We start from the raw sequence: 25,027 nt of genomic DNA on the forward strand, positions 1-25,027 counted from the left end.
CCCTTTTGGTCTAAACTATATATATATATATATATATATATATATATATATATATATATATATATATATATCCACCTGACTGGTAGTTATCAGGGTTTCTATGTTACTCAGGGTTAGTGGCTATCAACCCTATCAGTGTTTTTAGTCATTCTTATTCTTTATCGGACATATGAGAATGTTTATTTTATCAGCACTGAATCTCCTTTTCTCTGTATCTGGCTACTTATTTGTTCCAGTACTTTCTATCCTTATTCGTAAATAAGCATTCTGGCATTTAATAGCCTTCGGCAGCGTTTATACGCATTTTGTTCAGAATCCTATGTGGTGATACTTTGTTTTGAATGTCTAGCGTATATATTAAAGGCATTGGTTTTTATTGGCATTTGAGTCTTTATCTGGGTTCAGCAATTTTACTTCCTGCTCTAAACGACTTTAATACATGACACAGTGTTTTTTGCGTAAATACCCCATGTAATAGATCCTCATCGAATACAGACAAGCAGAGACTTGCATCCTCGGTGTAGCATATCGTTTGCTGGAGGCCCGCGTGTGAGCTAGCTGGACAGCTTTCATGTTTCAGCATGCACCAACTGAAATATTGAGTGCATCTTTTGGGAGCAGGATTTTTCTAGGAGGTGGTGAATTGTTGTTAAGACTACCTTCTTTACCTCCCTTCCTCCCATTCGTGTTCTCCTCAGATTGGGTATTAATTTCCCATAGGTAACGAATGTTTTTGTGAACCCTCACTGCCATTAGAAGGAAAAAAAAAATTTATGCTTACCTGATAATTTCCTTCTTGACAGCGAGGGTCCACGAACCCGCGCTGATTTTGTGTAGCGGCAGCAGTCTGGGCACCTCTGTACCCCTTTTATCTCTACTCTTCCATATCGTCGGCTCGAATTACTGGGGAAGTGGGTGGGATATTTCAATGATCTGTTTGGGGTGTCTTTGCTTCCTCCTGGTGGCCAGGATAAGTATTTCCCATAGGTAATAAATGTTTTCATGGACCCTCACTGCCAAGAAGGAAATGAATTTATCAGGTAAACATACATTTTATTTTTTCATGTTTTTGCTTGTGCACTTTTGATCATTGGGCCCTTAGATATAAACACTGTTAGTGGATGTTACTACATTGGGGCCTATCTACCAAGCTCTGTATAGAGCCAGAAACACCAGTTATGAAGCAGCGGTCTAAATTCCGGCAGCAGATTCCTGCCTGCTAGAGGAGAGCTCAGGCAGACAGGGGCAAATATGTACGCCCCTGTCCACCCTTGATTGATAAATCCAGCCTATAGTCTTTTAAATCGGTCAGAATCTCAGCTTAATAGAACACAATGGGAAGTTCCTCACTATGAAAATGCATAATATGAAACACACACACTTTTATAAACAGGTTTTATTAAACTTTTAAATGTTTTTCAATCAACTGCCAGGTTACCATTGTGCCTCACAGGGGGGGAAGGAGCATTTGGTACAGCCTATCCTGATCCACTTAGGATCATATGAACTGGGAATCGTAAGAGGGACCTCTGGATCCAGGACAAGCCGTTTCCATGATACAAGAGACCAATCAACACAATTATATCTCAGTCATTAATGAGCATTACTGCAAATGAAATTACTGCAGGACCAAGGTTAACTTGGCATAAAGTAAAGGGTGTAAGAAAGCATTGACTGGATGGTACCTCTCAACACTATCACCACATGCCAGTATCCAATGAAATGCTGCACAGTCCCAAAGCCCAAGAAGTGGACTATTTGCTAAAGAGGACGGATGGTTCTGCTATCCTCTGGTAGGTAGGTGACCTTATAGAGACTGTAACATACCAAAAGTGGACTCTAGTCGGACCCTCCCCACTCAAACCCCAAGTGGTTACATAAAAACTACAACAGGGAACAGAACATTTAACTGTTAAATTGATGTTGTCCTTAACCAGAGAGGTGAGAATGCCTCTGTATGGTAGTAGAGGAAGAACATAGAATTGGGGGAAATCTAATTTTGTTGCAAATCCAGTTAAATATAACAGCAGACAACTGTCATCCTATTCAAACCAGGCAATAAAATTCTTCCCTTAGGAGTTCCTCTCAATAAAAAATAAAATAAAAAAAAAATAAGGAAGTTCTGTTAACAGCAGGCTGCCTCACTCCTCCCACTGGTTAATTGACTTGCTGGACATTCATCTGTACCATCCCTCTGTTTGGTCTGGGTGGTCCACTGCAACCTGCAAAGGCAAAACAGTTTGCTTTAAACACTCGCTGAAAAGTATCCACATGCATTAGGTGCTGGAATTCCACGAAATAGAAAGTTGAAGCTTACATGAACAGTTACACCTACAGAACAGCAGTAGACAGCAATGTTCTTCTAAGGTTGGTGAAGAGACAGACAATATATATACACCCGATAGTTTTGGTTAAGGTTATAAAGTTGGGTAAAGGTTGTAAAGCAGTAAACTGAGCATGGCACGGCCTCCCACATACAGCTACAGAAGGTTTAGTTTCTGTTTCTTAAGTTTGGTAGCTTGAGTAGAACGTTTTGGTGAAGAGTATAACTAGTGTGTGTACTGTACTGAACTGGTAGCAGTGATACAATTACTCCAGTGTGTGTGTGCGAGAGTGCGAGAGCGAGAGTGCGAGAGCGTGTGAGAGCGAGAGCGAGTGTGTGAGAGCGAGAGCGAGAGTGTGAGAGCGTGAGAGCGAGAGCGAGTGTGCGAGAGCGAGTGTGCGAGTGTGCGAGAGCGAGAGCGAGTGTGCGAGAGAGAGCGTGAGAGCGAGAGCGAGAGCGAGTGTGCGAGAGCGAGTGTGCGAGAGCGAGAGTGTGCGAGAGCGAGAGTGCGAGAGCGAGTGTGCGAGAGCGAGTGTGCGAGAGCGAGTGTGCGAGAGCGAGTGTGCGAGAGCGAGTGTGCGAGAGCGAGTGTGCGAGAGCGAGTGTGCGAGAGCGAGAGAGAGTGTGCGAGAGCGAGTGTGCGAGAGCGAGTGTGTGAGAGCGAGAGCGAGAGCGAGTGTGCGAGAGCGAGTGTGCGAGAGCGAGTGTGCGAGAGCGAGTGTGCGAGAGCGAGAGCGAGTGTGTGAGAGCGAGAGCGAGTGTGTGAGAGCGAGAGCGAGTGTGTGAGAGCGAGAGCGAGTGTGTGAGAGCGAGAGCGAGTGTGTGAGAGCGAGAGTGTGAGAGCGAGAGAGAGTGTGTGAGAGCGAGAGAGCGAGAGCGAGTGTGTGAGAGCGAGTGCGAGTGTGTGAGAGCGAGAGCGAGTGTGTGAGAGCGAGAGCGAGAGCGAGTGTGTGAGAGCGAGAGCGAGTGTGTGAGAGCGAGAGCGAGAGCGAGTGTGTGAGAGCGAGAGCGAGTGTGTGAGAGCGAGAGTGTGAGAGCGAGAGAGTGTGTGAGAGCGAGAGTGTGAGAGCGAGAGAGAGTGTGTGAGAGCGAGAGAGCGAGAGCGAGTGTGTGAGAGCGAGTGCGAGTGTGTGAGAGCGAGAGCGAGTGTGTGAGAGCGAGAGCGAGAGCGAGTGTGTGAGAGCGAGAGCGAGTGTGTGAGAGCGAGAGCGAGAGCGAGTGTGTGAGAGCGAGAGCGAGTGTGTGAGAGCGAGAGTGTGAGAGCGAGAGAGTGTGTGAGAGCGAGAGTGTGAGAGCGAGAGAGAGTGTGTGAGAGCGAGAGAGCGAGAGCGAGTGTGTGAGAGCGAGAGCGAGTGTGTGAGAGCGAGAGCGAGTGTGTGAGAGCGAGAGCGAGTGTGTGAGAGCGAGAGTGTGAGAGCGAGAGAGAGTGTGTGAGAGCGAGAGAGCGAGAGCGAGTGTGTGAGAGCGAGTGCGAGTGTGTGAGAGCGAGAGCGAGAGCGAGTGTGTGAGAGCGAGAGCGAGTGTGTGAGAGCGAGAGTGTGAGAGCGAGAGAGTGTGTGAGAGCGAGAGTGTGAGAGCGAGAGCGTGAGAGCGAGTGCGAGTGTGTGAGAGCGAGTGCGAGTGTGAGTGTGTGAGAGCGAGTGTGTGAGAGCGAGAGCGAGTGTGTGAGAGCGAGTGTGTGAGAGCGAGAGCGAGTGTGTGAGAGCGAGTGTGTGAGAGAGAGTGTGAGAGAGAGTGCGAGTGTGTGAGAGAGAGTGCGAGTGTGTGAGAGAGAGTGCGAGTGTGTGAGAGAGAGTGCGAGTGAGAGAGTGAGTGAGTGTGTGAGAGAGTGAGTGAGTGTGAGAGAGTGAGTGTGTGAGAGTGTGTGAGAGAGAGTGTGAGTGTGTGAGAGAGTGCGAGTGTGTGAGAGAGAGTGCGAGTGTGTGAGAGAGAGTGCGAGTGTGTGAGAGAGAGTGCGAGTGTGTGAGAGAGAGTGTGAGTGAGAGAGTGAGTGAGTGTGAGAGAGTGAGTGTGTGTGAGAGAGTGTGAGTGTGTGAGAGAGTGTGAGTGTGTGTGAGAGAGTGTGAGTGTGTGTGAGAGAGTGTGAGTGTGTGTGAGAGTGTGAGTGTGTGTGAGAGAGTGTGAGTGTGTGTGAGAGAGTGTGAGTGTGAGTGTGTGTGTGAGTGAGTGTGTGTGAGTGAGTGTGAGTGTGTGTGAGTGTGTGTGAGAGAGAGTGAGTGAGTGTGTGTGAGAGAGCGTGAGAGAGTGTGTAAGTGTGTGTGAGTGTGAACGCTGATGGCTGGACCCATAAAAACGTATTTTCTTTGCACAGGAGCACACAAGTACCTCATTCACCCAAGATATAATTAAATACTAAAATCAGGCCCAATAAGGAGAATTTAACCTGGTGCAAATGATTAAAGGGATAGTAAAATCCAAATTAAAAACTTTCATGATTTAGATAGGGCATGTAATTTTAAACAACTTTCTAATTTACTTTTATCAAATTTGCTTTGTTATCTTGTTATTCTTAGTCGAAAGCTAAACCTAGGTAGAATCATATGCTAATTTCTAAACCCTTGAAGACTGCCTCTTATCTAAATGCATTTGACAGTTTTTCACAGCTAGAGGGCGTTAGTTAATGTGCTTCTTATTGTGCTCATGCACGTGAAGTTATTTAAGAGTCAGCACTAATTGCCTGTAATGCATGTCTGTGAATAGATCTGAGATAAGGAGACAGTCTGCAGAAGCTTATATAAAAAGGTAATTAGAGAGGTAAACAGTATATTTCTATAATGGGGAATGTTAAATAATGGGATTATCTATCTTTTTAACCTCTTAAGGACATATGACGGAATTTTTCCGTCTTAAAACAATTGAGCAAACTGAAAGCTGCGTCCTTAAAGGGTTAAACAACATTTTTGGTGTTTACTATCCCTTTAAAGGGACAGTCACGTCCAAAAAAAGAAAAAAAGTGTATGCTTACCTGATAAATGTATTTCTTTTTTGACATGATGAGTCCACGGATCATCTTAATTACTAATGGGGTATTCACCTCCTAGTCAGCAGGAGGCGGCAAAGAGCACCACAGCAAAGCTGTTAAATATCACCTCCCCTCACTCCCAACCCAGTCATTCGAACAAAGTCAAGGAGAGAAAGAAAGTAACAAGGTGCAGAGGTGTCTGAAGTTAATAACCAACAACCTGTCTCATACAAAAAACAGGGCGGGCCGTGGACTAATGTCAAAAAAGAAATAAATTTATCAGGTAAGCATAAATTTTCTTTTCAATGACACAATGAATCCACGGATCATCTTAATTACGAATGGGAATCAAAACCCAAGCTAGAGTACACAGATGATACAGGGGGGACAAGACAGGGAACCTAAACAGAAGGCACCACTGCTTGAAGAACCTTTCTCCCAAAAGCGGCCTCAGCCGAGGCAAAAGTGTCAAACTTGTAGAATTTTGAAAAAGTATGAAGAGAGGACCAAGTTGCATCCTTGCAAATCTTTTCCACAGAAGCTTCATTTTTGAATGCCCATGAGGAAGCAACAGCCCTCGTGGAATGAGCCATAACTCTCTCTAGAGGCTGCTTACCAGCAGTCTCATATGCAAAATGTATGATACTCTTCAGCCAAAAAGAAAGAAGTAGCCGTAGCTTTCAGTCCCTTACGTTTTCCTGAGAAGTAGGATTAGGACACAAAGAAGGAACAAAAATCTCCTGATTAATGTTCCGATCAGAAACTACTTTAGGAAGAAATCCCAATTTAGTACGTAAAACTACCTTGTCATAATGAAAAATAAGGTAAGGGGACTCGTACTGCAATGCCGAGAGCTCTGACACTCTGCGAGCAGAAGAAATGGCAACAAGAAATTAAACTTTCCAAGATAACAAACAAAGCCCCTTGAACTTTGAGAAATAAATTCAGACTCCATGGAGAAGTAACTGGTTTGAACACAGGCCTGATCCTGACCAAGGCCTGACAAAATGATTGTACATCTGGAACATCTGCCAGATGTTTGTGTAACAAAATAGATAAGGCAGAGAATTGACCCTTTAGGGAACTTGATTTGACTAGATAATCCTTTCTCCAAACCCACTTGAAGAAAAGACAAAATTCTCAGAATCCTAACTCTACTCCATGAGAAACCCCTTGATTCACACCAGTAGAGATATTGACGCCATATCTTATGGTAAATCTTTCTAGTTACAGGCTTACAAGCCTAAATCATGGTCTCTATGACAGAGTCAGAAAGACTCCACTTGGATAAAATTAAGCGTTCAATCTCCAAGCAGTCAGCTTCAGAGAAACTAGATTTGGGTGAAGGAAGGGCTCCTGTATTCGAAGGTCCTTCCTCAACGGAAGTCTCCAAGGTGGCAGAGAGGACATGTCCACCAGATCTGCATAACAAATCCTGCGAGGCCAAGCCAGTGCTATGAGGATCACCGATGCCCTCTCCTGCTCGATTCGAGCAATGACCCAAGGAAAAGAGTAAACGGAGGAAATGGGTATGCTAGACTGAAGGTCCAAGGGACCGCCAGAGCATCTCTCAGTTCCGTCTGGTGGTCCCTGGACCTCGACCCGTATCTCGGGAGCTTGGCATTCTGTCGGGATGCCATGAGATCTAATTCCGGTTGACCCCACTTGAGAATCAGGCTGGAAAACTTCCGGATGGAGTTCCCACTCCCCCAGATGAAAGGTCTGCCTGCTCAGGAAGTCCGCCTCCCAGTTGTCCACCCCTGGGATGTGGATCGCGACAGACAGCAGGAGTGGGCTTCTGCCCACTGGATTATTTTGGCTATCTCGGTCATCGCTAAGGACCTCCTTGTTCCTCCCTGATGATTGATGTAAGCCACTGAAGTTATGTTGTCCGACTGGAACCTGATAAACCGGACCGAGGCTAACTTGGGCCAGGCCAGAAGAGCATTGAAGATAGCTCTCAGCTCCAGAATGTTTATAGGAAGAACAGACAGACTGAGTCCAAACTCGCTGAGCCTTTAGGGAGCCCAAGACTGCTCCCCACCCTAGAAGGCTGGCGTCTGTTTTCACAATTACCCAAGATTGTCTGCAAAAGCAGGTTCCCTGGGAGAGATGATCCAGATACAACCACCATTGAAGAGAATCCCTGGTCTCCTGCTCCAGTAGTATTGAAGGAGACAAATCCGCATAATCTCCGTTCCATTGCCTGAGCATGCTTAACTGCAGAGGTCTGAGGTGGAACCGAGCAAACGGGATGATGTCCATTGCCGCCACCATCAGCCCGATTACCTCCATGCACTGAGCCACTGACGGCCAAGGAGTGGACTGAAGGACTAGACAAGTATTGATAATCTTTGATTTCCTGATTTCTGTCAGAAAAATCTTCATTGATAGGGAATCTATTATGGTTCCCAAGAAAGTTACCCTTGTATTTGGGACTAAGGAACTCTTTTCCAAATTTACCTTCCACCCATGAGATCGCAGGAAGGATAACACCATATCCGTGTAGAATCTTGCTTGTTGAAAGGATGGTGCCTGGACTAGGATGTCGTCAAGATAGGGTGCCACTGCAATGCCCCGTGACAGAAGCACCGCCAACAGCGATCCCAGAATTTTCACAAAGGTTCTGGGAGCTGTGGCAAGACCAAAAGAAAGAGCCACGAACAGGAAGTGTTTGTCCAGAAAGGTAAACCTTAGGAACTTGTGATGATCCCTGTGAATAGAAACATGTAGGTACGCGTCCTTTAAATCCACTGTTGTCATAAATTGACCCTCTTGGATCAAGGGAAGAATGGAGCGAATAGTTTCCATCTTGAAGGACGGTACCCTGAGAAATTTGTTCAGACTCTTGAGATCTAAAATTGGTCTGAAGGTTCCCTCTTTTTTGGGAACCACAAACAGATTAGAATAAAAACCTCGACCCTGTTCCTGTATTGGAACGGGAACTATCACTCCCAGGACGGAGAGGTCTCCTACGCAGTGTAAGAATGCCTCTCTTTTTGTCTGGTCTGCAGATAATCTTGAAAGTAGAAACCTGCCTCTGGGAGGAAAACATTTGAACTCTAATTAGTATCCCTGGGACACTATTTCTATTGCCAAGGGATCCTGAACATCTCGAACCCAAACCTGAGCGAAGAAGGAAAGTCTGCCCCCTACAAGATCCGGTCCCGGATCGGGGGCATGCCCTTCATGCTGTCTTTGATTCAATAGCAGGCTTTTTGGATTGTTTTCCCTTATTCCAAGACTGATTGGGTCTCCATGCAGGTTTAGGCTGTTCCTGCTTGGAGGCGGTAGAGGAAGAATTTCCCTTAAAATTTCGGAAGGAACGAAAATTACTCTGTCGTCCTTTTTGTTTGTTCCTCTTATCCTGAGGGAGAAGATGACCTTTACCTCCCGTGATAGGGATAATTTCTGTCAAGCCAGGTCCAAACAAGGTCTTCCCCTTGTAAGAAATAGCTAGAAGCTTAGACTTAGAGGATACATCCACAGACCAAGGTTTTAACCATAAGGCTCTGCGAGCTAGAATAGAGAAACCCGAAATCTTTGCTCCCAGTTTGATAACTTGAAGGGAAGCATCCGTAATAAAAGGAATAAGCTAGTTTAAGAGCTTTTATCCTATCCTGCATTTCATCCAGAGAAGTTTTTGTCCTGAGAGCATCAGACAACGGATCGAACCAATATGCACTAATGACGGTAGCAATGCACAAAGCTGGCTGCCATTGTAAGTCCTGGTGTACATACATCTTTTTGATTAGACCCTCTAATTTTTTGTCCATAGGATCTTTTAAGGCACAACTATCCTCTATGGGAATAGTAGTTCTCTTAGCTAAGGTGGAAATGGCTCCTTTCACCTTGGGAACTGTTTGCCAAGCCTCCTTAACAGAGTCAGCTATGGGAAACATCTTTTTAAATATAGGAGATGGAGAAAAAGGTATACCTGGTCTCTCCCACTCCTTAGCAATGATCTCAGAAGCTCAGTCAGGGACTGGAAACACGTCTGTCGAGGAAGGAACCTCAAAATATTTGTTCAGTTTACTGTATTTCTTAGGAATAACAGCGACCGTGGAGTCGCTGTCGTCCAATGTAGCTAAAACCTCCTTAAGAAACAGATGGAAGTGTTCTAGCTTAAACCTGAAAGATACCACTTCAGTATCAGCCAGAGGAATTACACTGTCCGAATCTGAAATTTCACCTTCAGATGCTACTACGGTATCCTCTTCAGGCTTCTGGGAAGGGACCTCTGAAATAGCAACAACTGCGTCAGAAACCTCGCTGAGTGTCTGATTTTCCTCTTACGCTTTCCCTGCAACATTGGAAAAGCAGACAACGCATCTGAAATAGTAGAAGACATAAGAGAAGCGATGTCCCTTAAAGTAACTCCAGCAGGAGTTTGAGAGGAAACGCAGGGCACTGCATGTGAGGGCAGTAAAATTTGAGACGTTTGAGGAGAAAGCTGTAGCATATATTAAACCTCAACAGAAGACTCCTAGACAACATCCGCTTTAGAAGAGGTGGGTTGGCTCAGAAAAATCTTTTCCCTATAATTTAAAGTCCTCTCAATACATGAGGAACAGAAAGGGATTGGTGGTTCCACATTGGCATCAAAATTCTAGGAGCAAGTAACATCTTGCAAGGCCCCTTGGTCCATACTGGTTCACAATTGGATGATTATCAAATAAAAACCTCAAATTTGTAAAAAAATAAATAAAAAAATGAAAGTGAAAAATTGTTGCTGTCTCTAAATTTAAACGTGTAACTTTTTTTTACTTTAAATGTAAAAAATGTACTCCCTTGAACTAAAAGCAAATAAAATGTCACCCCTACACCTCAGCAGCTCTGCTGAGGTGCCTACCCGACTACAAGACCGGAGAAACTTCCTTCTTTGTAGGAAAAACGATCCGGACTCGATAGGGGAACAACACAAATGCTTTCCGGTCCTAGAAGCGCTTGTTTAACTTAGAACATGCGTTTCTAGGCAGAGACTGGAACTTTCTGACTTGCTTGTCCGTACACTGAGGCGAAATGAAAAGGGCGCGCAACTCAGAAGGACCCGCCCATCGTGGGAGTTTCAAACAATAACCAAGTCTCCCGGTCGGTATATTGAGTGAAAAAAACGCCATAAGTGAAAAACCACCAGAGCCAACTGCCACCCAGTGCCTGCTTAATGCTGTCCATCCAATAATAAATTTATTTTATTATATGAGCCACTTATATTGTGTAATGTCGATAGTGAAGTGCTCCCTTTTTTTCCCTGAGTGTCCTTGCTTTAGCCCCAGAAATAATAAAGAAGCACTTACCTCAAATGTCTGCCTGACAGCAAGGCAGTTCACCAGGCTTGAGAGGTCCTCTCCCCCACATGGGCCTGTGAAAGAAAATAAATTCCCGAGTAAATATCCCTCAGGAGTTAGGGCAGCATCCATATATGGGAGGTGCAGTGAGAATTATGTCCCACAAGTCCCATTGCTCTAAAGCCACCACTGCTCTACTGAAGAGACTGATATGGACTACGGCTACTCCCTAGGACAAAGCAGCACAATCTTGTACCACTTATAAAAGATTATTCAATCAAGAGTTTATTATTTTAAAACACCTAACTTTACCCACTTCCTAGCACTAACGTAGGCAAAGAGAATGACTGGGTTGGGAGTGAGGGGAGGTGATATTTAACAGCTTTGCTGTGGTGCTCTTTGCTGCCTCCTGCTGACCAGGAGGTGAATATCCCATTAGTAATTAAGATGACCCATGGACTCATCGTGTCATTAAAAAGAACAAACTTTCATGACTCAAATAGGGCAAGTCATTTTAAACAACTTTCCAATTTACTTTTATCACCAATATTGCTTTGTTCTCTTGGTATTCTAAGTTGAAAGCTAAACCTAGAAGTTTCATATGTTAATTTCTTAGACCTTTTAAGGCTGCCTCTAATCTAAATGAATTTTAAAATTTTCACCACTAGAGGGCGTTTAGTTCATGTGTTTCATATAGATAACATTGAGCTCATGCACGTGAATTTACAGAGGAGTGAGCACTTATTGGCTAAAATGCAACTCTGTCAAAAGAACTGAAATAAGGGGGCAGTCTGCAGAGGCTTAGATACAAGCTAATTACAGAGTTAAAAAGGAAATTTATTCTTACCTGATAAATTAGTTTCTTTTACGATACGATGAGTCCACGGATTTCATCCTTACTTGTGGGATATCGCCTGCCTACTGGTCAGCAGGAGGAGGCAAAGAGCACCACAGCAGAGCTGTATATATAGCTCCTCCCTTCCCCCCCAACCCAGTCATTCGACCGAAGTTAGGAAGAGAAAGGAAAAGCCAAGGTGCAGAGGTGACTGAAGTTTAACAAAATTAAAAACCTGTCTTAGAAAAACAGGGTGGGCCGTGGACTCCTTGTATCGTAAAAGAAATAAATTTATCAGGTAAGAATAAATTTCCTTTTCCTTTACAAGATACGATGAGTCCACAGATTTCATCCTTATTTGTGGGATACAATACCAAAGCTATAGTACACGGATGAAAGGGAGGGACAAGACAGTTAACCTAAACGGAAGGCACCACTGCTTGAAGAACTTTTCTCCCAAAAACAGCCCCAGACAAGGCAAAAGTATCAAATTTGGAAAAAGTGTGAAGAGACGACCAAGTTGGAGCCTTGCAAATCTGTTCAACAGAAGCATCATTTTTGAATGCCCAAGAGGAAGCCACAGCCCTAGTGGAATGGGCCGTTATTCGTTCAGGAGGCTGCTGACCAGCAGCTTCATATGCAAAACGGATATTTTTCAGCCAAAAAGAAAGAGTTAGCTGTAGCTTTCTGACCCCTACGTTTCCCTGAAAAAACGACAAAGAAGATAATGGACGAAAATCCTTAGTCGCCAGTAAGTAAAACTTCAAGACAAGGACCACGTCCAAATTATGTAACAAACGCTCCTTCTTAGAAGAAGGATTAGGACACAAAGAAGGAACAACAATTTCCTGATTAATATTTTTATTTGAAACAAGCTTAGGAGGAAAACCAGGTTTGGTACGTAACACCACCTTATCAGAATGAAAAATAAAGATAAGGATTATCACATTGCAATGCCGAAAGCTCAGAAACTCTGCGAGCAGACTAAATAGCAACCAAAAATAAAACTTTCCAAGACAATAACTTAATATCTATGGAAAGCATAGGTTCAAACGGAACCCCTTGAAGAACTTTAAGAACTAAATTCAAACTCCAAGGAGGAGTAATTGGTCTAAACACAGGCCTGATTCTAGTCAGAGCCTGACAAAAAGACTGAACATCTGCCAAACGCTTGTGCAACAAAATAGATAAAGCAGAAATCTGTCCCTTTAAAGAACTTGCTGACAACCCTTTCTCCAATCCATCCTGGAGAAAAGACAAAATCCTAGGAATCCTAACCCTACTCCATGAGTAGCCCTTGGATTTGCACCAATAAAGATATTTACGCCATATCTTATGGTAAATTTTCCTAGTAACAGGCTTACTTGCCTGAATCAAAGTATCTATAACGAATCAGAAAACCCTTGCTTAGATAAAATTAAGCGTTCAATCTCCACGCAGTTAGCTGCAGAGAAACTAGATTCGGATGGTGGAAGGGTCCCTGAATGAGAAGGTCTTTCCTCAATGGAAGCTTCCTCGGTGGCCAAGATGACATGTCCACCAGATCGGTATACCAAGTCCTGTGAGGCCACGCAGGAGCGATGAGGATCACTGATGCCCTCTCCTGTTTGACTCAAGCAATCACCCGGGACAGGAGAGCAAATAGAGGGAACACATAAGCTAGGCCGAAAGACCAAGGCACTGCCAAGGCATCTATCAGTTCGGCCTGGGGATCCCTGGACCTGGACCCGTACCTCGGGAGTTTGGCATTCTGCCATAATATCCAACTCCAGTCTGCCCCATCTGATGATCAAGTTGGAAAATACCTCCGGATGGAGTTCCCACTCTCCCGGATGAAATGTCTGTCTGCTCAGAAAATCCGCCTCCCAGTTGTCCACGCCTGGGATATGGATCGCCGACAGATGGCAAGAGTAAGACTCCGCCCACTGTATTATCCTGGCTACCTCCGTCATCGCTAAGGAACTTCTTGTTCCTCGATGATTGATGTAAGCTATCGTCGTTATGTTGTCCGACTGGAATCTGATGAATTGAGCCGAAGCCAACTGAGGCCAAGCCTGAAGCACATTGGAAGGAGAGACTCCGCCTGAGTCCATACCCCCTGAGCCCTTAGGGAGTTCCAGACTGCTCCCCATCCTATCAGGCTGGCATCCGTTGTCACTATCACCCATGAGGGCCTGCGGAAGCATGTCCCCTGGGATAGATGATCCAGCGACAACCACCATAGAAGAGAGTCCCTTGTCTCCTGATATAGAGTTATTTGAGGAAACAAATTTGTATAATCTCCATTCCACTGACTGAGCATGCTCAGTTGCAGAGGCCTAGATGAAAACGAGCAAACGGAACGATGTCCATTGCTGCTACCAACAACCCAATTACCTCCATGCACTGAGCCACTGACGGCCGAGGATTGGTCCGAAGGGCTCAGCATGTATCCAAAATTTTTAATTTTCTGACCTCCGTCAAAAAGATTCTCATGGATAGAGTCGATTAGAGTTCCCAAGAAGGGAACCCTTGTCTGTGGGACTAGAGAACTCTTTTCCAGATTTACCTTCTACCCATGAGTCCTCGGAAAGGATTGAACAATGTCGGTATGAGACTTTGCTAGCTGATAAGACAACGCCTGAATCAGAATATCGTCCAGATAAGGCACCACTGCAATGCCTCGCGGTCTTAAAACCGCCAGCAGGGACCCCAGAACCTTTTGTGAAAATCCTGGGAGCTGTGGCCAGACCAAAAAGGAAGGGCCCCGAACTGAAAATGTTTGTCCAGAAAGACAAACCTCAGGAACTTGTGTTGATCTCTGTGGATAGGAACATGAAGATATGCATCCTTCAGGTCCACGGTAGTCATAAATTGACCCTCCTGGATCATTGGAAGAATGGAACGAATAGTTTCCATCTTGAAGGATGGAACTCTGAGAAACTTGTTTAGACTTTTGAGGTCTAAAATAGGTCGGAACATTCCCTCTTTTTTGGGAACTACAAAGAAATTTGAATAAAACCCCTGTCCCTGTATTGGGATAGGACATATAACTCCCATGTAGGAGAGATCTCTTACACAGCGTAAGAACGCCTCTCTTTATCTGGTCTACAGACAATCGTGAAAGAAGAAACCTTCCCCTGGTGGAGGAATTTTTGAACTCCAACTGATACCCCTGAGACACTATGTCTAGTGTCCAGGGATCCTGAAGTCTCTTATCCAAGCCTAGACAAAGAGAAAGTTTGCCCCCTACTAGATGGGGTCCCGGATCGGGGGTCGACCCTTCATGCCGACTTGGTAGTGGCAGCCTGCTTCTTGGACTGCTTATCCTTGTTCCAAGACTGGTTTGGCCTCCAAGTGGACTTTGTGAATAATCCCCTTCCTGTTTAGCGGATGTTTGGACTTTATCTTGAGGGAGGAGATGACCCTTGCCTCCCATAATGTCTGAAATAATTTCCTTCAAGTCAGGCCCGAACAGGGTCTTCCCCTTGTAAGGAATAGCTTAGACTTGGATGACACATACGCACCAAGACTTTAACCATAAAGCCCTGCGTGCTAAGATGGCAAAGCCCGAACACTTAGCCGCCAATTTAGTAATCTGCAGAGAAGCATCCGTAATAAACAAATTAGCCAATTTAAGAGCTTTAATCTGATCCTGTATCTCTTCCAAGGGAGTCTCTGTCTTAAGAGACTCCTCTAGAGCATCAAACCAGAAAGCAGCCGCACTGGTCACAGTAACAATGCAGGCTGCCGGTTGTAAAATAAATCCCTGGTGAACGTAAACCTTCTTAAGAAGACCCTCTAACTTCTTATTTATGGGGTCTTTGAAGGCACAACTCTCCTCAATAGGAATAGTAGTTTGCTTTGCCAGGGTAGATATAGCCCCCTCTACCTTAGGGACCGTCTGCCAAGAATCCCTAATAGCGTCGGCTATAGGATACATCTTTTAAAATACAGGCGAAGGAGAAAAGGGAATAACTGGTCTTCCCCATTCCTTTGCAATAATATCTGAAGTCCTTTTAGGAACTAGAAAGACATCCGAGTAAAAAGGAACAAATATCTGTCTAACTTACGCAATATTTCTGGCGGGACTATGATGGAGTCACAGTTATCCAAAGTACCCAAAACCTCTCTCAGTAATAAACGGAGGTGTTCAAGCTTAAACCTGAAGGAAACCACATCAGGATCAGTTAAGGGCAAAAGCACTCCCTACTTCAGAGTTCACCCTCAGAGAGTACCTCCGTACTTTCCAACTCAGAGCCCCTGGAGGGAGCATCCGCAATCACCATCATGGAATCAATGGCATACATGCCCACATAGGTGTCCCTTCTTGTACGCTTGCCGTGCAAAATAGGAAGGTTGGATAACGCATCAGAAAGCGTAGAGGACATCACTGCAGCAATATCGTAATGTAAATGCTGCAGACACTGGGGAAATACATGACCCTGCTTGCGCGGGTGTTAAGGGCCGACACGCTTGGGGAGAAAGTTGCTGCATACCTTGCATCTCATCTATAGATTCCTGAGACGCATCCGTCTTAGGCAAAGGTTTATCACAAAAAATGTTGTCCCTATAGTGTAAGGCTCTCTCACAACATGAAGGGCAAAAAGGAACTGGAGGTTCCACTGGGGCATTCAAACACATAGGACAAGTTACAACTTGGATGTCATCTGAATCCATACTAACAGAAGCAATGTACAACAATAATAATGTAGTTAGAAAGTTGTCAGTAGTTAAACAGAACTTTATTACAAGAACACTGTCTCTTTAAGAAGTAAACAGACAACAATTTTTCTTGCAAGCAAAACGATATAATAAAAACTGCAGAAAAAAAAAATCGTATTGTCACCAAAGCACCTCAACAGCCCTGCTGAGGCGCCTACCTGCCCCCACGGTCCTCTGACCACTCCTAGGAACAATCCGGAGCAGAGCCTATAACCGTTTGCTTTAGTCACAAACCATGCGGTCGAGGCGTTACTTGCAATGCGTCTCTATCAACCGGTGACTTCCGGAGTAAGAGAAACTGCGCGGCAATTAATGGAGAGCGTGCAAAGTCAAAACTCCTCCCATCGTGGACGCCGTCAAACTCCACCATTAAACCCTGGGGAAATACATGTAACCACCAAAAAAACAAAGTGAATCACCAGCCGCAAAACCGGAGTCCAATAATCAGACTCCAGCATCATATCCCAGCGTCAGCCCAAAAAAGAAAAGCATTTAACAGCCGCTCCTGTTGCTTAAAGGGACAGTCAAGTCCAAAAAAAAAACTTTCATGATTTAAATAGAGAATGTAATTTTAAACAACTTTCCAATTTACTTTTATCACCAATTTTGCTTTGTTCTCTTGGTATTCTTAGTTGAAAGCTAAAACTAGGAGGTTCATATGCTAATTTCTTAGACCTTGAAGACTGCCTCTGATCTGAATGCATTTTGACCACTAGAGGGCATTAGTTCATGAGTTTCATATAGATAACATTGAGCTCATGCACGTAAAGTTACCCAGGAATGAGCACTGATTGGCTAAAATGTATGTCTGTCAAAATAACTGAAATAAGGGGGCAGTTTGCAGAGGCTTAGATACAAGGTAATCACAGAGGTAAAAAGTGTATTTCTATCACAGAGTTGGTTATGCAAAACTGGGGAATGAGTAATAAAGGGATTATCTTTCTTTTTAAACAACAAAAATTCTGGCGTTGACTGTCCCTTTAATAAAGAGTAAGGCTAAATGCTAGAGTGTCGTAAAGTGTACTTTTATTAACACAAACACCCTCCGACACATATAGGCGTGTTGGTCAACATCCCCCATGAAACCCACACACTCGGAAAATAGGGAAGCCCTTTACTAAGAGCCCTGGTTCCCCAAATATGAAAGGAGTACAGCCAGTTCTGAGATATGCCTCAAAAGCCCCAGAAATGAAGACTGCACTTACCTTAATGCCGAGTACCAGCATGACGAGTCTCACAGTGTAAAGAGGTCCTTTGTTCCCTCCTTCAGCTCTGAACACAGAAGGGCCTTAGTTAATATTGCTAAGACCATCAGTATACAAAGGGCAGCACTAGTATGGGAGGCACAGTGCGGGTAAAACCCCATCAGTTCCCATTGCTTTAAAGCCACCTGTAGCTCTACTCTAGAGGCTGACAAGGAATACGGCTACACCCTATAGAAAAATTAGCACACTTTGGTACCATTTTAAAAATAATAAACTCTTGATTGAAGAATCTAAACACCTCACTTTACCTCTTCCTATCACTAACACAGGCAAAGAGCATGACTGGGGTGGGAGGGAAGGGAGGAGCTAAATATACAGCTCTGCTGTGGTGCTCTTTGCCTCCTCCTGCTGACCAGGAGGCGATATCCCACAAGTAAGGATGAAATCTGTGGACTCATCGTATCTTGTAAAAGAAACATGTATTATAACCGTTTGTTATGCAAAACTGGGGAATAAGTAATTAAAGGGATTAACTATATTTTAAAACAACAACAATTCTGGTGTTGACTGTCCCTTTAAGTTACGGTTTCCCAACCCTGTGTTTTCAGGTAATTTTTTTATAGCTACGGATTTGAAAAAGCAGGTTACATGGACTGAGCAGAATATCCTTAGGTCTTTGCTACTTGTTAGGCCTGAGATCATGCATATATCTGTAGCTATAAGGCCACAGATCAGTGAGCAGGTAAGCCAGTCCGGTTTGGTCCCTTTGTTCAGGTGATGTAATCAAAAGATTAGCCGTAGTTAACCCGGATTGATTTTTCCTGCTCTAGATAATACAAGCTGTGTAGTCACAATGAGCTGCTTGAACTCCAATGCTCCGTTATCTTAAAGATTTGAGCTGCTACAAAGTGAACTTTTTCTATGAATCGGACTGTGCAACATTAGGTGTAAGTGAAACAAACATAAGACCACACCTCATAACCTCACAAGTCATCTCTAGGCAACCATTAATGAGTGAGAGGTGCCTTTAGTTGGCAATTAAAATACTAACTAGGGTCAGTACTTGCAAGATTTAGCATGGACATGTAAAACTAGTAATGTGAGCCTACTAGTATAACGACATTAAGATAAAGATTTCTTGGACTCCAGGAAATTACTCTGTTTTAGTCAAGTTGAGTTTTTCTCACTGGCGTTTGTTGCAGCAGAACTAATCCAGTTAGCATTTTGTTTTGCAGAAGAGAGTTCAACCCTGACAGTAAATGTGCTGCATTAGCAGACGCGCGGTGGGACGGCACTAAGCAGGACCTTGCACTTTCCTTCAATCACACTCAGCTCCTAGCACTCATGCTCATACACGTCGTGCCCCTATCACAACAGGCTGGCTTTTTACCCTTAAAGCACCATGGCAGAAGGCAGAGTTTAATAAAAACAGAACAAAAAACTCCGCACCCAGCTACAATTGACTTAATAACACAACTTTATTGAAACTCAGGCAACGATTCACAAATTCAGTTTTTTGGGAGCTTTAATAGCAGGGGAGAAAAAAAATTCTGTTTTGCTTGCATAAGTAAAAATAAAAACATACACTCCCAAGTGCGTCAAAAAGGCAGCAAACAGTAGTAAAGATTAAAAGAAAAATAAATTAAACTTCAAGTTTTCAGGAGATTCTGTGGTTAAAAAAAGGCAAGTCGTTCTAGCAAAGCACAGTCTGCTTATCTTTAGACGTTGCAGTTTAGGTGGATCATTTACAAGGTTATGAAGCAGGACACGTCACTGCGCACCCGAGTGCCAGGACTCTGGGGAGGTTGTGGCAGACGTGATCTAGTAATGTTATTGGGGGAATAAAAAGGTTCCTTCTAATCCTCAGCTCTGGGCCAGGGGCGCCCGCTGCAGCTGAGCTACGAGTGCATCACTTGAGCATTACCTCGAGGAGCGCCCCGAGGACCACCCTGGCCGGCTCCGCGCTTAAAGTTTTGTTGGTATCCATCCTAGAAGAGGAAAAAAAATATAACCAAAAAAAAAAAAACCAAAAAAAACAAAACAACAAAATATATATATAGTATAAGAAAATCTCACATCCCCACAGCTATTGAACAAGAAGCCTGAGGTGTGATTGAGGATGAACACCCAAAGACTACCGAGTGGCCAGAGGGTAATCAGAGAAGCAACAAATGGGATTGAGATCAGATTTCATGACCCTGCAGTTCCCAGTAGCCATATACAAGTGTATGACTTATTTTAACACCCATGTCAGACCTCTAATGTCAGCATAGAAGTGCCTCTGGGTTGGATGGATCAGTCAGAGGTGTCCATAATTAAAAAAAATAAAAAAAAACAACACAAAATATAATAATTTTACTAGGCAGCCACACTGAACTGTTTAAATTGTGGATAACCCATTTATCAGTACAAAACTAGAACTGGCCTACACTAGTTACGCACCTCGCAGGAGCCCACAACTCACTCAATAGCACAGCGTTTGTCTACATGAGCAGTGTTCTCCCCACGACCTATTTAATGGGCACACCAACTAGCAGATTTTACAATCCACTTCGAGAACTTTAGCCAGATAGGTTTATATTTTAGCCATCATCAGATTGTATCAATGTTTGTGCATAATTTTATTTTTTACGATTAGTGCAGAGGAATATGAAACTCCAAATTTTTCTCTTTCACAATTCAGATCATACAATAAACAACTTTCCAGTTTATTTCTAGTATCCAATTTGCTTTGTTCTCTTAGTATCCTTTGTTGAAAAACATACCTAAGTAGGCTCAGCAGCTAGGTGCCGATTGGTGGCTACATATATGCGTTTTGTCACTGGTTAATCTGATGTGTGCAGCTAGGATACCAATAGAACGAAGCAAATTAAATAAAATTGTGTGTTCTATCTGAATCATGAATGAAAAAACATAATTTATGTAAGAACTTACCTGATAAATTAATTTTTCATATTGGCAAGAGTCCATGAGCTAGTGACATATAGGATATACAATCCTACCAGGAGGGGCAAAGTTTCCCAAACCTCAAAATGCCTATAAATACACCCCTCACAACACCCACAATTCAGTTTAACAAATATCCAAGTAGTGGGGTGATAAAGAAAGGAGTAATAAAGCATCAACAAAGAAATTTGGAAATAATTGTGCTTTGTACAAAATAAAAAAAAAAAAAAAAATAAAAAAAAAAAAGTGGGCCTCATGGACTCTTGCCAATATGAAAGAAATGAATTTCAGGTAAGTTCTTACATAAATGATGTTTTCTTTCGTGTAATTGGCAAGAGTCCATGAGCTAGTGACGTATGGGATAGCAATACCCAAGATGTGGAACTCCACGCAAGAGTCACTAGAGAGGGAGGGATAAAAATAAAAACAGCCATTTTCCGCTGAAAAAATTAAATCCACAATCCAAAATAAGTTTATTCTCATAAATGAAAGAAAAAAAAAAACTTAAATCAAAAGCAGATGAATCAAACTGAAATAGCTGAAGAACTTTTCTACCAAAAACTACTTCCAAAGAAGCAAATACATCAAAATGGTAGAATTTAGTAAATGTATGCAAAGAAGACCAAGTAGCAGCTTTGCAAATCTGATCAACTGAAGCTTCATTCTTAAAAGCCCACAAAGTGGAAACTGAGCTGTAATTCTGAGGCAGGGCTTGACCCGACTCCAAATAGGCTTGATGAAGCAAAAGCTTTAATCACGAAACCAAAGAAACGGCAGAAACTTTCCGACATTTCCTAGAACCAGAAAAGATAACAAATAGACTAGAAGTCTTCCTGAAATCTTTAGTAGCTTCAACATAATATTTCAGAGCTCTCACCACATCCAAAGAATGTAAAGATCTCACCAAAGAATTCTTAGGATTAGGACATAAGGAAGGAACAACAATTTCTTCTATTAATGTTGTTAGAATTCACAACCTTAGGTAAGAATTTAAACGAAGTCCGCAAAACTGCCTTATCCTGATGAAAAATCAGAAAAGGAGAAGAGACAAGAGAGCGTATAATTCAGAAACTCTTCTAGCAGAAGAGATGGCCAAAAGAACAACACTTTCCCAGAAAGTAGTTTAATGTCCAAAGAATACATAGGCTCAAACAGAGGAGCCTGTAAAGCCTTCAAAACCAAATTAAGACTCCAAGGAGGAGAGATTGATTTAATGACAGGCTTTATACGAACCAAAGCCTGAACAAAACAATGAATATCAGGAAGTTTAGCCATCTTTCTGTGAAATAAAACAGAAAGAGCAGAGGATTTGTCCTTTCAAGGAACTTGCAGACAAACCTTTATCCAAACCATCGTGAATAAACTGTAAAATTCTAGGAATTCTAAAAGAATGCCAAGAGAATTTATGAGAAGAACACCATGAAATACAAGTCCTGATGGAAAAAACGGACCTTGAGATAGAAAGTCTGGCCTTAATGGAAGTGGCCAAGGTTGGCAACTGGACATCCGAACAAGATCCGCATACCAAAACCTGTGAGGCCATGCTGGAGCCACCAGCAGCACAAACGATTGCTCCATGATGATTTTGGATTTCACTCTTGGAAGAAGAACTAGAGGCGGGAAAATATAAGCCGGTTGATAACATCAAGGAAGTGTCAACGCATCCACTGCTTCCGCCTGAGGATCCCTGGACTTGGGCAGGTACCTGGGAAGTTTCTTGTTTAGATGAGATGCCATCAGATCTATTTCTGGAAGCCCCCACATCCGAACAACTTGAAAAAACACATCTGGGTGGAGAGACCATTCTCCCGGATGTAAAGTCTGACGACTGAGGTAATCCGCTTCCCAATTGTCTATACCTGGGATATGAACCGCAGAAATTAGACAGGAGCTGGATTCCGCCCAAACAAGTATCCAAGATACTTCTTTCATAGCTTGAGGACTGAGTCCCACCCTGATGATTGACATATGTCACAGTTGTGGTATTGTCTGCCTGAAAACAAATGAACGGTTCTCTCTTCAACAGAGGCCAAAACTGAAGAGCCCTGAGAATCGCACGGAGTTACAAAATAATTATTGGTAATCTCGCCTCTTGAGATTTCCAAACCACTTATGATGTCAGAGATCCCCAAACAGCTCCCCAACCTTAAAGACTCGCATCTGTTGTGATCACAGTCCAGGTTGGATGAACGAAAGAGGCCCCTAGAATTATACGATGGTGATCTAACCACCAAGTCAGAGAAAGTCAAACATTTGGATTTAAGGATATTAATTGTGATATCCTTGTATAATCCCTGCACCATTGGTTCAGCATACAAAGCTGGAGAGGTCTCATATGAAAACGAGTAAAGGGGATCGCGGCCGATGCTGCAGTCATGAGACCTAAAACTTCCATGCACAAAGCTACTGAAGGTTTCGACAGGCTGAAACCAATTTCAAACGTCTCTTGTCTGTTAGAGACAAAGTCATGGACACAATCTATCTGGAAACCTAAAAAGGTTACCTTTTGTCTAAGGAATCAAAGAACTTTTTGGTAAATTGATCCTCCAACCATGTCTTCGAAGAAACAACAGTAGTTGATTTGTGTGAGATTCTGCAAAACGTAAAGACTGAGCAAGTAACAAGAGATCGTCCAAATAAGGAAACACCGCAACACTCCGCTATCTGATAACAGAGAGTAGGACACCGAGAATCTTTGAAAAGATTCTTAGAGCTGTCGCTAGGCCAAAAAGGAAGAGCAACAAATTGGTAATGCTCGTCTAGAAAAGAGAATCTCAGGAACTGATAGCGATCTGGATGAATCGGAATATGAAGATATGCATCCTGTAAGTCTATTGTGGGCATATAATGCCCTTGCTGAACAAAAGGCAGAAAAGACCTTATAGTCACCATTTTGAAAGTTGGTACTCTTACATATCGATTCAAACATTTTTAAATCCAAAACAGAGTAAGACTGCACAGGCGGTCTTACTCTGAATCCTATTCTGTACCCCTGAGAGACAATATTCTGAATCCAATTATTTTGGACCGAATTGATCCAAACATCTTTGAAAAATCTTAATCTGCCCCCTACCAGCTGAGCTGGAATAAGGGCCTCACCTTCATGCAGACTTGGGGGCTGACTTTAATCTCTTAAATGGCTTGGCTTTATTCAAATTTGAAGAAGGCTTCCAATTGGAAACGGATTCCTTGGGGGAAGAATAAGGTTTCTGTTCCTTATTTAAGAACGAAAACAGTTAGAAGCTTTAGATTTACCCTTAGATCTTCATCCTGACACAAAAAAACTACCTTCCCCCCAGTGACAGTTGCAATTATTGAATCCAACTGTGAACCAAATAATTTATTACCTTGGAAAGAAAGAGATAGCAATCTGGACTTAGAAGTCATATCAACATTTCAAGATTTAAGCCACAAAGCTCTTCTAGCTAAAATAGCTAAAGACATAGATTTAACATCAATTTTGAAGATATCGAAAAATGGCATCACAAATGAAATTATTAGCATGTTGAATCAAGTTAACAATGCTAGACAAATCATGATCAGATACTTGTTGTGCTAAAGTTTCCAACCAAAAAGTTGATGCAGCTGCAACATCAGCCAAAGAAATTGCAGGCCTAAGAAGACCACCTGAAAATAAATAAGCTTTCCTTAGATAAGATTCAAGTTTCCTATCTAAAGGATCTTTAAAAGAAGTACTATCTTCCGTAGGAATAGTAGTTAGTTTAGCAAGAGTAGAGATAGCCCCATCAACTTTGGGGATCTTTTCCCAAAACTAAAATCTAACTGCTGGCAAAGGATACAATTTTTTAAACCTTAAAAAAAGGAATAAAAGTACCACGAGGCCTATTCCATTCCTTAGAAATCATATCAAAAACAACATCAGGAACTAGAAAAACCTCTGGAATAACACAGGAGGTTTATAAACAGAATTTAAACTTTACTAGTTTTAATATCAAGAGGACTAGTCTCCTCAATATCCAATATAATCAACACTTCAACAAAGAACGAATGTACTCCATTTAAATAAATAGATTTGTCAGTGTCAATATCTGAGGAAGGATCTTCTGAATCAGATAGATCCTCATCAGAGGAGGATAATTCAGTATGTTGTCGGTCATTTTAAAAGACCTTTACATTTATTAGAAGGCGGGATGGCAGACAAAGCCTTCTGAATAGAATCAGCAATACATTCTTATAAATTCACAGGTATATCTTGTACATTAGATGTTAAAAGAACAGCAACAGACAATGTACTATTACTGATGGACACATTCTCTGCATGTAAAAGTTTATCATGACAACTTATTACAAACCACAGCTGGAGATATAATCTCCACAAGAATACAACAAATGTACTTAGCGTTGGTAGAACTGATATCAGTCAGCAGGATTCCAACAGTGATTTCTGAGACAGGATCAGATTGAGACATCTTGCAAATGTAAGAGAAAAAAAAAACCCATATAAAGCAAAAAATTATCGATTTCCTTATATGGCAGTTTCAGGAATGGGAAAAAAAAAAATGCAAACAGCATAGCCCTCCGATAGAGAAAAAAGGCAAGAGGCATATAGAAATGGGGTTTAAAATAATGAACATATTTGGCTCCAAGTATGACGCACAAACAGAGAAAAAAATTTGTCGTTAACATCCGGAAATGACACACTCGTGTCAATGAAGACGCAGCCTTGTGAAAGGACTCGGCGCTGACAAAGACGACGGAAATTACGAATATGCGTCATCGAACGTAACTTTGCGCTAAACAAAT

General features: G+C 42.8%; 1 protein-coding gene across 2 annotated transcripts in view; it reads right to left on the reverse strand.

The window, feature by feature from the left end:
- Positions 1-1,378: 1,378 nt before the first annotated feature.
- CAPRIN1 (cell cycle associated protein 1) overlaps positions 1,379-25,027 on the reverse strand; it is a 117,344-nt gene continuing 93,695 nt past the window's right edge. The window contains exons 18-19 of one of the 2 annotated variants that reach the window (XM_053720537.1): positions 19,242-19,305; positions 1,379-2,222 (exon numbers count right to left, since the gene is read on the reverse strand). In XM_053720537.1, coding sequence (XP_053576512.1) covers positions 2,158-2,222; positions 19,242-19,305 — 129 coding nt within the window. In that variant the 3' untranslated portion in view covers positions 1,379-2,157. The remainder of the gene's footprint in view (positions 2,223-19,241; positions 19,306-25,027) is intronic. The other variant, XM_053720538.1, reaches the window with a different exon arrangement.

This window comes from Bombina bombina, chromosome 7 (genome assembly GCF_027579735.1).
Source record: "Bombina bombina isolate aBomBom1 chromosome 7, aBomBom1.pri, whole genome shotgun sequence".
NCBI classification, from domain to species: Eukaryota; Metazoa; Chordata; class Amphibia; order Anura; family Bombinatoridae; genus Bombina; species Bombina bombina.